Source organism: Ranitomeya imitator, chromosome 1, assembly GCF_032444005.1.
Source record: "Ranitomeya imitator isolate aRanImi1 chromosome 1, aRanImi1.pri, whole genome shotgun sequence".
Taxonomy (NCBI): Eukaryota; Metazoa; Chordata; class Amphibia; order Anura; family Dendrobatidae; genus Ranitomeya; species Ranitomeya imitator.
In genome coordinates, this window is record NC_091282.1 from 890,384,415 (window position 1) to 890,398,126 (window position 13,712).

A 13,712-nucleotide genomic window follows, 5' to 3' on the forward strand; every position below is an offset into this window, starting at 1 on the left:
CCTCCACCCTGATGTGCAGAGATGTAATAAGGTCATCATGCTGTGACCTCATCACACTGCTGCCACTGGCACTGCATCGCATAGGTGACGAGGACTTGATGGAAAACAGTAAGAACTCTATGCAGTAGCTGAAGAGTAAATATCTTATTATAGGAGTAGGTGTTAGTGTTACTATGAGATCCCCTTATGGGGCAATGGGGAGGCAAATTATGAAAGGGGAACAGAGGGGCTATGTGGGAGATATTTTGGAGAGGGGCAGTGTATGGCAGGATATAATTGAGAAGTGTATTATGTTGGGGGACATTATGGAGTGGAGCAGTGTGTGGTGGAATATTATTGAGAAATGTATTGCATTGTAGAGAGGGGCAGTGTGTGGGAGAATGTTATGGAGAGGGGAAGTGTGTGGAGGACATTATGGAGATGGGCAGTGTGTGGGGGACATTATGGAGATGGGCAGTGTGTGGGGACATTATGGAGATGAGCTGTGTGTGGGGATATTATGGAGAAGAGCCGCGTGTGGGGGGGGGGCATCATGGAGAGGGGCAGTATGTAGGGGGATATTATCAAGAGGAGCAGTGTGTGGGGGGAATTATGGAGAAGGAGAAGGGGAGATATTATGGAAAAGAGCAGAGGGTGCATTACGGACAAGGGCAGTGAAGGAGGGACATTATGGAGAAGGGCAGTACGTGGTGGGATGTTATAGACAGGGGTGGTGTAGGTGATATTATAGAGAAGGGCAGCGTGGAAGAATATTTTAGAGAGGGGCAGTGTGTAATGGATATTATGGAGAAGGGCAGTGTAAAGGGCATATTTTGTGCAGGAAGCGTGAGGGGCAATTATTTTTTCAGAGGCACAGCATGGGAGATATTTTTATTTATACAGAATTATAAAGATGCTTTTTTTTCACAGGCTATATGCACACGTTGCAGATTTGACGGTAGAATTTTCTGTGCAGATTCTGAATTTCTTGGCAGAAAACGCAGGTCACAATCTGCACCTTTTTTGGTATGTGCACACGTTGCAGATTTTTGTGCTGATTTCTTCCTTTTTTTACCCATGCAGATTTCTACTATGGAATGGGTGCAGAAACGCAGCAGTTCTGCACAAAGAATTGACATGGTCCTTTTTTGAATCTGCTGCTTTTCCGTGCAGATTTTTCCGCACTATTAGCACAGCATTTTTTTTGCCATTGATTTACATTGTACTGTAAATCACTTGCAGATCTACAGTTTCTGCGTGGAAAAAAAAGCTGCAAATCTGCAGCAAATCTGCAACGTGTGCACATACCCTTAAGGCACCATGATGGGAATTGCTGCAAAAGGTCAGAGAAATGGGAAGTCTGAATAGATGAGCTCTGGGAGTGAAATCCTTTTTTTGTATCTGTACTAGGACAAAAGGGTTGGAGATACAAGTGATGGGAACAATTTCATTCAGAGAAGATATCACCTATAAGATACATGGATATAAAACTTTATTTGTGATACAGAATACGTCTTATCAGTACTGTGGTTATGGCTGGTAACAACTTCCATTATCTACTTACCATGGTGCAGGGTAAGCACAGGATTAAACTAGGGAAAAGATAAGTAATGTTCATATAGTTAAATGGCTTAGCAACGACATAGGAAATTAGATAATGACAAAAGGTATAGTCTATAGGGTAGGATATTGATAATGATGGAACAAGCCCAGTGGGAGAGGACTAGGTTAATAAAAGGCTGGCACTTCCTTATAGTTAGGAGAGTGCAGTGACAACGTCAAGTTCAGATGCAGTGGGCTGTACCAATCGTTCAAGGCAGTGGGAATTCCTACTTGATTCCAAAGCGGATGCCCCTGTCACTTCCGGAGCCCAAGGTCTGGCAAACGGGCTAGTGAACACATCGCTCCCTCTTGCGTATAGTGGAAGATGGACAGGCACCTGTGTAGATGGAAGGTGGAAGATTCTGGGTGCACTGCTGAAGTGGACAGGAAATCCCTGAGATGGAAGGAGTCAGTGGACTTAGGGATAGTCCAGGACAAATGAGACTGAAAAGGTTTTGTTCCAAAGAAGGAATCATGTACCGATGGTAGTTCTAGCAATATATCAATGTACTGAAGGTGGGTCTGGCTCTATATTCATGTAATTATAGTGGTTCTGGTGATGTATTCATGTACTGACCGTGGGTCTGGTGATTATGTACTGATGGTGGTTTTGGTGATGTTTCCATGTACTGATAGTGGTTCTGAAGCTGCATTAGTGTATTGACAGTGGTTCGGGAGATGTATTCATGTACTAATGGTGGTTCTGGCGCTGTATTTGTGTACTGACAGTGGTTCAGGTGCTGTATTCATGCATTGATAGTGATCCTAGTGATATATTCATTAACTGATGGTGGTTCTGTACTGATGGTGGTAATGGTGATGGATTCATATACTGATGGTGGTTTTGGCACTGCATTCATGTACTGACAGTGGTTCTGGAGATGTATTAATGTACAGATGGTGGATCTGGTGATATATTCATGTACTGATGGTGGTTCTGGCACTGCATTAATGTACTAACAGTGGTTATTGTAATGCATTCATGCACTGATGATGGTTCTGATGACGCATTCGTGTTCTGATGGTGGTTCTGGTGCTGTATTCATGTACTCGCGGTGCGTCTGGCAATGTATTCATGTACTAACAGTGGGTCTGGTGATGTATTCATGTACTGATGATAGTTCTTGCACTATATTAATGCAGTGATGATGGTTCTGGCACTGCAATCATGTACTGACAGTGGTTCTTGCACTGTATTTATGTACTAATGGTGGTTCTGGTGCTGCATTCATGTACTGACGGTGTGCTGATGATGTATTCATTTACTGACAGTTTTCCTGGTGATATATTCATGTACTGATGGTGTTTCTGGTGCTGGATTCATGTACTAACAGTGGTCCTGGTGGTGTATTCATGTACTGATCATGTTTCTGGTGATGTATTCATGTAAGTAATCCTTTAAATTTGTTTGCGGCCCTTCGGATTAAGGGTGATCCTTGGATCAAAACATGTTGTACACCCTTGTAAAAGAAGGATGTGGCAACAGCAATACCCTTTGTATTTTAGCAGCCTGTATTCTGTGCATAGATTCATCACACTTCACATACTGGTGGCAAAGTGGTTTACTCACAACATAGAATAAGCATCTGAATTGTTCCTGCTGTAAAATCACTATAAAGAGCAGTGTCACTATAAAGAGCAGATTTGCATACCAAGTAATCTGCAGATGGATTTCATTTATAACTCACTTTTATTTGAGAAACTAGACACTGTAAATGCTTGTCATCTTCAAACATTGTGCTTAAACTTGGTCCCTCTCCACAAGTCTTCTCCTCCAGCTTATTGTTAATAGTAGGCTGAGTAAAGGCATCAAAATAGGTGTCTGGGACAAGGTTGGCCAATGACAAAACAGTTTCTTGGAATTGGTTGACCACTTCAGCAATGCTGTCCTACAAACATTAAAATGTGTTAAAAATAAGTTGAATATTATATAAGCAACAGTATGCAGACATATGCAACAGTAAATGCTAAACCCTTCTGGACAGGTACCTAATTTGTTCCCTAAAATATAATAAAATAGAAGGAGGCAGCGCTCAAATAGATTGTGCAAAAAGTGGACTTTTATTAGCCCATATGGCGAAGTTTCGGTCTTTTCACCAAATCATCCGCCTTCTATTTTTTCTATCTATCTATCTATCTATCTATCTATCTATCTATCTATCTATCTATCTATCTATCTATCGGCCTCCCTTTGAATTCACTAGCTCTATACAGCTATATACAATCCAATCGTAGGTTGTTTACTGGTCTGTTTAGGCAGACCAACTGGAATATCATTGTTCTCATCAGCACTTGTCCTGGTTACAAAAGATGATTTACTGTAGATAATTATTTTTAAGCTTGGTCTTTGCAGGCCTGATCAGACAAACCAACAATAAGGAATGTGCATTCCTACAAATGCACATTGTTTAATTGTGCACCCATAAATGGGCCCTAACTGTTCCACTAAAACCATTTCTCTCTTTCTAAGTACTGTGTACTCAAGAGGGAGACCTGTGAATCACCTCCAGCAGTGCTGGGAGAAGCCGGTCAGTGGTGGTGCTGGACTAGTCGTGTCTCTCACAATAGTCCCCGGCCTGATCTTCAAAGTATTTTTCTCTTAAACGCTCCACCGGGCAGCCAGGTTCTAATTCATGCTGCCTGCAGTTTGCACAGTATGAATCAGGTAACAGGTTTCCAACAAAACCCATCACACAACTTAACTAATTCTACAAATAAAGCTCATTTCTCTATTTCCCTTTCCTACAGCTTTCTTCACCATCTCCATGCCTTAGGGTACCGTCACACTATACGATTTACCTACGATCACGACCAGCGATATGACCTGGCCGTGATCGTAGGTAAATCGTAGTGTGGTCGCTGGGGAGCTGTCACACAGACAGCTCTCCAGCGACCAACGATGCCGAGGTCCCTGGGTAACCAGGGTAAACATCGGGTAACTAAGCGCAGGACCGCGCTTAGTTACCCGATGTTTACCCTGGTTACAAGCGTTAAACTAAAAAAAAACAAACAGCACATACTTACATTCTGGTGTCCGTCAGGTCCCTTGCAGTCTGCTTCCCGCACTCAGTGACTGCCGGCCGTAAAGTGAAAGTGAAAGCACAGCCGCTGTGCTCTGCTTTCACTTTACAGCCGGCAGTCACAGTGCGGGAAGCAGAGACGGCAAGGGACCTGACGGACACCAGAATGTAAGTATGTGCTGTTTTTTTTTTTTTAGTTTAACGCTTGTAACCAGGGTAAACATCGGGTAACTAAGCGCGGTCCTGCGCTTAGTTACCCGATGTTTACCCTGGTTACAAGCGAACGCATCGCTGGATCGCATCGCTAGATCGGTGTCACACACACCGATCTAGCGATGACAGCGGGAGATCCAGCGATGAAAGAAAGTTCCATACGATCTGCTACGACATACGATTCTCAGCAGGATCCCTGATCGCTGCTGCGTGTCAGACACAGCGATATCGTAACGATATCGCTGGAACGTCACGAATCGTACCGTCGTAGCGATCGAAATGGCAGTGTGTGACGGTACCCTTAGTCTATTCTTATCACAGAATAACGCACAAAATTGCTGGACCACCCATCTGATTTTACACTTTAGTATAAGAAATGATTTAATGTGGTTTGCTGATATCGGCAGGTTTACTAGTGCAACAAATACCCCTTTTACTATTGTATCACTGCTCATTGCTTGGAGAGTATAAGGCAATGTTCACACAGGTTTTTATATGTTTTTGGTGCAGATTCCACATTAATAAACAAAACAAATCTGCCACTTCATTTGAGAATGAGAAAATGCTTCTGTAGTGCACGTTATTTTTTTATCCCCACACTTTTTTTAATGCTCAAAAAAATATCATGTCAATTCTTTGGTGCATTTTCCATGTAAAAATTAGGTGTTTTTTTTTTGTCGGATACCTTTTTAACAAAATTTTTGAAGCAAAAATGCCTTAAAACAACCATTTTGGTGCATTACACTGCCGCCCTAGAAAAAAATCCAAAATAAAGGTAGTTAGCGCATAAATTGGCCAGTTCATGTATGCCCAACAGCCATCGACAAGATGACCTTCTTTGCTGAGAACCTAACCTAATATGATACCTTTCCTGAGCTGATAGTCTACAATTATATGGGTAGGTATGATCTAGCTGTGAATAAAACTGCCTTCATATGTTAGTTACATATGGAAGTGGCTCACATGTGCATGATTTTTCAAATGTGCACATATTAACATGTGCGTGCTGTGCGGTCTGCGCTAAATCGCACAGACATGTCTGATTTTTATCAAAATTAGCAATGCCAATGTATGGGTCAGTGAAAAAAATAAAAATCGGACAGCACACAGATGGCAATTGAGGGTGGACCGATTTTCTTGGACTGTTAGCTAGGAGAAGGTGTAAAAACATTTTTTTTCAACATATGAGAAAAATGACAGGAAAATCACTGATGAAACTAGAAAGAAATATATCTTGGTACCGTGTTAGCCAGTGGATAGAAAAATATTTAGAATTGAGAGTCCTCAGTGGTTGATACCTTTTAATGGCTAACTGAAAGGATGGTAACAAATTGCAAGCTTTCGAGACTACACAGGTCTCTTCATCAGGCAAAGACTAAAACAAATTCTGAAGAATCACATATTTATGCACAACATCGTATAGAAAAAAAAAAAAAAAGAGGGGAAAAAAAAACATGGATAAGCCAGGTGACATGAAGCAGAATTACCATGGGTAATGATGAAACTAGGTCATTTTACTTGTACCTGAAAAAAACTGATGTGTGAATGAGGCATTAGTCTGTGAACAGTACCCCATTTTTTTCCCCATGTTAACTGTGAAACAAACCTGAAAATCATCCATAGAAGGCTCAAACCATAACGACTGAGTATCAAGAATTATCTCTGAGAGGAACATTGGCACTATTTCTTCTTCAGCAGGAGCACTGGATATTGGAGCAGCTACTGTGGGCTACATAAACATATAAAATGGTCAGTAGATTTAAAATATGAGAACAAATGCAGTAAAAAGTAACAACAATGAAGAAAGAATGATCATACCTATTAACTCATTTAGACATGTCACATACTATTAGCCTGTTCAGCTTAACAGTATCTGTGGGGGAGGGGAGCCCAACAAGGCTGACATGTGTCCACACTTAGGATGAATAATGCAATCATAGTCCGTGCAACCTTTTTGTGTTCATCATCTCTCTTTATAGATAGGAAAGAGGGGCCCTCGCAGCATGCAACTGACTTCATCTCCCTATGTAGACAGGATTCATCACTGAATTTGAATGTGCTCAATATGATGCTTCTATACATTTAATTTAATCAGGTCTTACCAAGGATTCAAACTCATGGCCCTCTAGCCTGGAAAGCAGAATTATTAACTGTGAGCCATGGCTGCACTATTGTGTGTGTGATTTTTTTTTTCTTTTTTAAAGATATCAATGTTATTCTTTTTCTTTACAGGCAATATGAACTGGTACATACAGATCATTATAACAGTACATCTCTATAAATTAGTATAACTCTATAGACCTGTATGTTATGGGGAAAAAAAGAGATGAAAAGTAAAAGATTTTTTTCCATAAAATTAGTAAAACATAGTGGTACAAAAACAAATTTGATAATTGTATTTTTTTATACTTTTTAAAAAATAAACATCACAATCCACTAAATAACAAAAATATATTTGCTATTCCTGTAATCGTGACGATATGAATAATAGAGTCAATATCATTTATTGCCTTTGGTAAATGACATGAAAATGATGTATTTTTTCCCCATTTATCTCAACTAACTTAATATAAATGTGACACTTACATTTGTGTATGGTAAAATGGCACCTAAAGACATCTATTTCTTGTCTGTATAAAAATAAGTTATTGTTGTTGTGGTAATGTATGTGGGAGGGTGAAAATAATTTTTTTCTTATGGTCACCTGAACAAAACCCAGCAAAGAGATTCAATTACAAACATTGATGATAACTAGGGATGAGCAAATAACTTAGGATAAATCCTTATTCGAATAGCTAAAGCACTTATTGAATAGCTGCATCAGAAACCCGGATATCTGGAGCGCTCCTGATAATCAGCTGCTCGGCTCCTCAGTTGCATTTGTCGAGGCTGTGTGACAGTCACAACTAGTGTTGAGCATTCCAATACCGCAAGTATCGGGTATCGGCCGATACTTGCGGTATCGGAATTCCGATACCGAGTTCCGATACTTTTGTGGTATCGGGTATCGGTATCGGATCCATAGTGATGTGTAAAATAAAGAATTAAAATAAAAAATATTGATATATTCACCTCTCCGGCGGCCCCTGGACATCACCGCTGGTAACCGGCAGGCTTCTTTGTTTAAAATGAGCGCGTTTAGGACCTGAGAATGACGTCGCGGCTTCTGATTGGTCGCGTGCCGCTCATGTGACCGCCACGCGACCAATCACAAGCCGCGACGTCATTCTCAGGCACTAAACTCCTCATTCTAGGAATTTAGGACCTGCGAATGACGTCGCGGCTTCTGATTGGTCGCGTGGCGGTCACATGAGCGGCACGCGACCAATCAGAAGCCGCGACGTCATTCTCAGGTCCTAAAAGCGCTCATTTTAAACAAAGAAGCCTGCCGGTTACCCGCGGTGATGTCCAGGGGCCGCCGGAGAGGTGAATATATCAATATTTTTTATTTAATTCTTTATTTCCTCTCCTTCAGGCCCTGGGAACCATCAGGATACCTTCCGATACTTGGTGTCCCATTGACTTGTATTGGTATCGGATATCGGTATCGGCGATATCCGATACTTTTCAGGTATCGGCCGATACTATCCGATACCGATACTTTCAAGTATCGGACGGTATGGCTCAACACTAGTCACAACACATGAATAAAGAGCCCAACAAACAGGCTCTCCATGCATGTGTTGTGACTGTCACACAGCCACGACACATGCAGCTGCGGTGCCGAACAGCTGATTATCGGGAACGCTCCAGGTATCCGGGTTCCCGAGGCAGTGATTCGGTAAGCGCTATAGCTATTCGGATAAGGAGTTATCCGAAGCTATTTTCTCATCCCCTGTGACAGCTAGGGGCGCTGTGAGTGCTCCTTGGGATGTGCATGGAGGCATATCTATTGTGATAATCGTGGTGAAACAGTGACTGGCTGTGTTGAGAATGGCTAATATGTGTCGCAGAGGGAGTCTGCGTGGTAAGTCTGATGCAATGTTGTTGTTCTGGGACCTGTAGTCCCTCAAGAGTGTGTTTATGTATGGTGTAGTTGTAAGGGAGACTTACTAGGCTAGTTGTGTGAGATGGGCGGGACAAACTAGCCACACATCCACACTCCCTCCCAGGGGAGTGGTTAAGGGTATATAATGTGACCAGGGTGTGGGTCACATGTTCCCGTGTGGTTTCAGTGTTTGGACCTGAGTAGTGAAGGTCCTGGAAGTATGTGTTGGATTTCCTGGGAGTAGGAGTCCTGAAGAGCACATGCTGCTGTGTTGGATTTCCTGGGAGTAGCAGTCCTGAATAGCACACTGAACAACCTGTGTTGGATTTCCAGGGAGTAGGAGTCCTGAAGAGCACATGGTGGGGCTTTAGACTTGCTGGTGGCCTGGGGTGTTGGTCTTACATCCTGAATAGCATCTGGACAGGTCATATGCCTGGGGAATTGGACTGCCGTTCTGATTAGCACCTGGACAGGTTATATGCCTGGGGTGTTGGACGAGGTCCTGAATAGTACCTGGACAGGTCATATGCCTGGGGTGTTGGACGAGGTCCTGAATAGCACCTGGCAGGTCACATGTGCGGTTCATGTGAGGAGGAGATGCCAGTGTGTTGGATTTCCTGGGAGTAGGAATCCTGAATAGCACACTGGGCAAACCTGTGTTGGAAGACCTGGGAGTAGGTTTCCTGAAGAGCACATGCTGGTGTGTTGGGAGGTCCTGGGACTAGGACCGGATTCCTGAATAGCGCACAGAAAGACTATGGTTCTGGATGGTCTGTGTTGGGGGAGCTACCGTCCTTCAGTGGGTCTGGACTGACTAAGATATGCCACCCAGGCAAGTTGGTGATCCCTATTAGGCAGCTTTCCCGGAGGAGGAGTGGACTGACAAGGAGTCAGCAGGTGGAGCAGGAGATCCAGTCAGGTACCTATACAGACTGTTGGTGCTTGTGATGTTCTATGAACTGTGTGGTCTCCCACAGTGACTGAACAGAGTGAGGTTCGGCGCATTTAGAGACCGCGACCCAGTGTCATATGCACTGTATGTGACTTGGGACATTGGTGAAGTGTACGGCGTACGGACACCCATGGTAACTGGGCGAAGTGAGAGGTCCAGCATGTTTAGTTTCTGTGAAACAAAGCCGTAAATGAAGTGTTTAAGACAAAGCTGAAAGTTAATATCACCAGTTGGTGCCTATTGTGTTGATGAAATGTATAATGTGAACTGTGCACAACCCAGTTTATGACACTTTAATAAACCGTATAGACTGTGTTTAAGCGAAAAAATCGCGCCTGACTACGTTAATCCCGTGCCAAGCGAGTGTCCCCCAATACACTTAGTGAGAGCAATCTTACACCATGTACCATTAAAATTATAAAGTGATAAGCAGTAGTGATGAGCGAATATACTCGTTACTCGAGATTTCTCGAGCACGCTCGGGGGTCCTCCGTGTATTTTTTAGTGCTCAGACATTTTGTTTTTCTTGCCGCAGCTAAATGATTTACATCTGTTAGCCAGCATAAGTACATGTGGGGGTTGCCTAGTTGCTAGGGAATCCCCACATGTACTTATGCTGGCTAACAGATGTAAATCATTCAGCTGCAGCAAGAAAAACTAAATCTCCGAGCACTAAAAAATACTCGGAGGACCCCCGAGCATGCTCGAGAAATCTCGAGTAACGAGTATATTCGCTCATCACTAATAAGCACTGCAGCACTGTGTCCTCAATTAACTGTAATCTCCGCCTCCCAATAATATAATTTATTTAGTCTGTGACTCTCCCCAATTACCTCCACGGCTATGTGCACATGGAAAATATGCAAGGTTTTACAGTACAGTAAAAGTGAATGAGATCCCAGAAGTATCATGCACATGCTGCTTAATTTTTCCTTGCAAATTTCCAGCAGATTAAGGCTAGTTTCACATTTGCGTTAAAATCCGCAGCGTTTAATCCGCATCCGCAAGTGCTGGAAAAAAACGTATATAAACGCGTACAAACGCAGCGTCTTTTAGACGCATGCGGGAACGCATGCGGTTTAAAAAACGCCGCGTTTGTTCGCGTTTATATGCATTTTTTTCTGTGTTTGCATTTTTGGTGCACATGATGACAAATTTTACAGGAGAAAAATCTAGATAACCAGACACCGCCAATGTGACTACAGAGGGCGTGTATTTTGGGATCTCTATATATAGATCCTTGAACAGCTGAAATCTTCAGATTTTGCTCCTGTATGCTGTGTCATAATGGATCTTCGCATGGAGAGCTTTTATTTCAACCTGGATTTAAGCATCAAGCTGTTTCTTGCCTGTGCATTTGCTTGGGAGCAAGACAGAAATCGCGAAAGATGGAGAAGGAGACATCGTAGGCGTTTTTGGAGACACCCCATTATCGAACTACGTGAGAGCCATGGAGCCTATCACACGCTGTATGGCGAGCTTAATGCCAACCCGGAAAAATTTCAAGAATATACAAGGATGTCGCAAGACTCGTTCCGGGATTTGCTTGCTCGTGTCCAAGGAGCCATACGGAGACCTGCATAATATCAGTTCTTGCAGCATATTTCACCCGTACTAATGGGGAAAAATACGTAATAAAAGCATGGCAAAAATGTGGAAAAAAATGTATTTTACGCAATTTTCTTCCTGCCAACACATTATGCAGCAGAATTTTCTCCTGCAAATCCTGAACGTGTGCACATAGCCTTAGTCCTGTGTCCCCATCATTCATTATAAGTCCTTGATAGCATACTAATGAATTTGGGGATGGGAAAAGACGCCTTCAGGTACTGAACATCTTCCGCCACCTCCCAATTCATTACAAGTCCCTAAGAGCGTCTTCTTCCACCTTTCAGTTCATTATAAAGTGTCTTATGTACCTTACCCTCTCCTCTCCCACTTCCCAATAAATATTAAGTCCCATATAGCATTACAAAGAATTGTGAGATGGGGGAGGACGCTATCAGGGGCTTAGCATCCTCCTCCATCACTCAATTAATTTTCCATCCATATCTAACGTCCTCATTTCCTTCCTCTGTTCATAAGTACATTATAAGTTCCCCCTACAGAAGGGGGGCTGTAATGGGCGCAGCTGGATGAAAGCCCCCACATGACTGCGTTGCCAAGAAGGGAGTTTTAGAGTTTTGAATAAAAAAAAAAAAAAAAAAAAAAAGGGATCTTATAGGTGATTGGTGGAAATTTTTGAATAAGGGGTGGACCTAGTGGGGAAAGGAGGCAGGGGCTGGAGAAGTGCGGGAAGGATCACTTGTGAGGTGAATCATCAGGAGAGAAGAAGTGTGCAGCTACTCACCATGGCCTCCATAGACAGCCTCGTGGAGCAGCTGCGCAGGGAATCCAGGTCCAGGAGCGATGGATGGCTGGAAGAGCAGCTCACCAGGCTGCTGGGCGACTGCGGGAGCCGGGGCAGCAGGACCAGGAGAACCCGGCCCCCAGAAAGATTGTCCCCCGACATGTCACCGCGCGGCAGGCGCAGGCCGCGGAGCCCCTCCGGGGACCCTGCGGGGGCTGCGGGACGCGGCGCGACCATCCTGCCCGTCCCCCCCTCCGGCAGGAATCCACCCGGCGGCTCTGCCGGCGCGAGGCGGCGACGTGGAGCGGCGACCAGCCAGGCACGGCCCGATGCCAGGGCCGCAGCGGAAGCCAGGGCCGCAACGGAAGTGCGGCCTAGTCCGGGAGCGAGCGGCGGTGCGGCGCCCTCTAGCGGTGCCAGAAGCAGCCGGAGCACAGCGCGGGCAGCGGCGGCAGAGTCAGGAGGAGAAGGGAGCACAGCGACGTCAGCGGTGAGGGCCGCACAGGTAGTGCGGCCTAGTCCGGGATCGAGGGGAAGTGCGGCGCCCCCCAGCGGCGCCAGGAACAGCAGACTTACAGCACAGTCAGCGGCGGCGACAACAGGAGGAGCCAGGAGTCCAGCGACGGCAGCAGTGAGGGGGAGCTATGGAGCAGCGGTGACAGCGGCGGGCTCACCTCCCCTAGGTGGGCCTGGCAGCGGCACGAGACGACAGAGTAGGGCGACGGGCAGGCTGGCATCGGTGGTTCAGCTGGGCCCGGGACGCGTTGGTCGTGGGGCAGGTGCCGGTCGGGCAAGTAGGCCAGGAGGCCGAGGTGGATTGCAAACAGCCGTCAGGTCAAGATCCGCCAGGAGGTCCAGCGACAGGAGTGTATCGCCAGTCTCGGTCCCCCCTGGTGACGTGGAGGCCAGGGGCGCGGGCCTGGGGCAATTCAGCGGCAGCGACGACCCCGGATCTGAGAGCGAACATCCAGAAGATGGCGAACAGCGGGATTCCGGAGACACGGCTGGTGGGGACACAGCACCTGCGCAGCCTCGTGAGTACATGTCTATTCCTATTTCGGTGCCGGGTACGGTGGGGTTAGTGGAGGGGGTAGGGGACGCTGGTTCTGGGCTTCCTGGCGTTAGAGAGCTTTTGGCAGGTATGTCGCATATTTTGAGGCGATTGGACGCGGGGCCAGCAAGTAATATGGGAGGGTCACCTGCTGGGGCTTGGTTGGTGGATCCTGTTAGTACAGCCGGGGGAGGGGGCTCCGGTGAATTAGTGAGGTCTGGGGCGGCCGCGTCGGCCCAGGCAGCTGGGGTGTCAGTGTCGGTTCAAACGGAGACGGGTAAGAAGTATGAGATAAAGTTGGATGATCGGGCAAAAGGGGAGGTCTTTGTGTGCTTTGAGGGTCCCCTCGGTGCCCATTTAAAGAAGGAGGTGAAGGAGAAGATCTGGAAGGATGAATTTGTTGAGATTTTCTCCCTCCTCCCTTTGGAAAAATTTAATCTGGACAAAGGGAAAAAAGATGATAGCAAAAAGGAAGAGGAGGAAAAAAGGCGTTGGCGCCTGATTCCGCAAACGTTTGTTAATTGGCAACAGGCTTTTGCTATCTTGGCCAGTGTGAT

General features: G+C 45.2%; 1 protein-coding gene across 1 annotated transcript in view; it reads right to left on the reverse strand.

The window, feature by feature from the left end:
* Positions 1-13,712, reverse strand: part of DNAH6 (dynein axonemal heavy chain 6) — a 621,891-nt gene that overhangs the window by 525,775 nt on the left and 82,404 nt on the right. Inside the window, exons 9-10 of the mRNA XM_069743176.1 lie at positions 6,421-6,543; positions 3,270-3,470 (exon numbers count right to left, since the gene is read on the reverse strand). Of these exons, the coding sequence (XP_069599277.1) occupies positions 3,270-3,470; positions 6,421-6,543 (324 nt within the window). The remainder of the gene's footprint in view (positions 1-3,269; positions 3,471-6,420; positions 6,544-13,712) is intronic.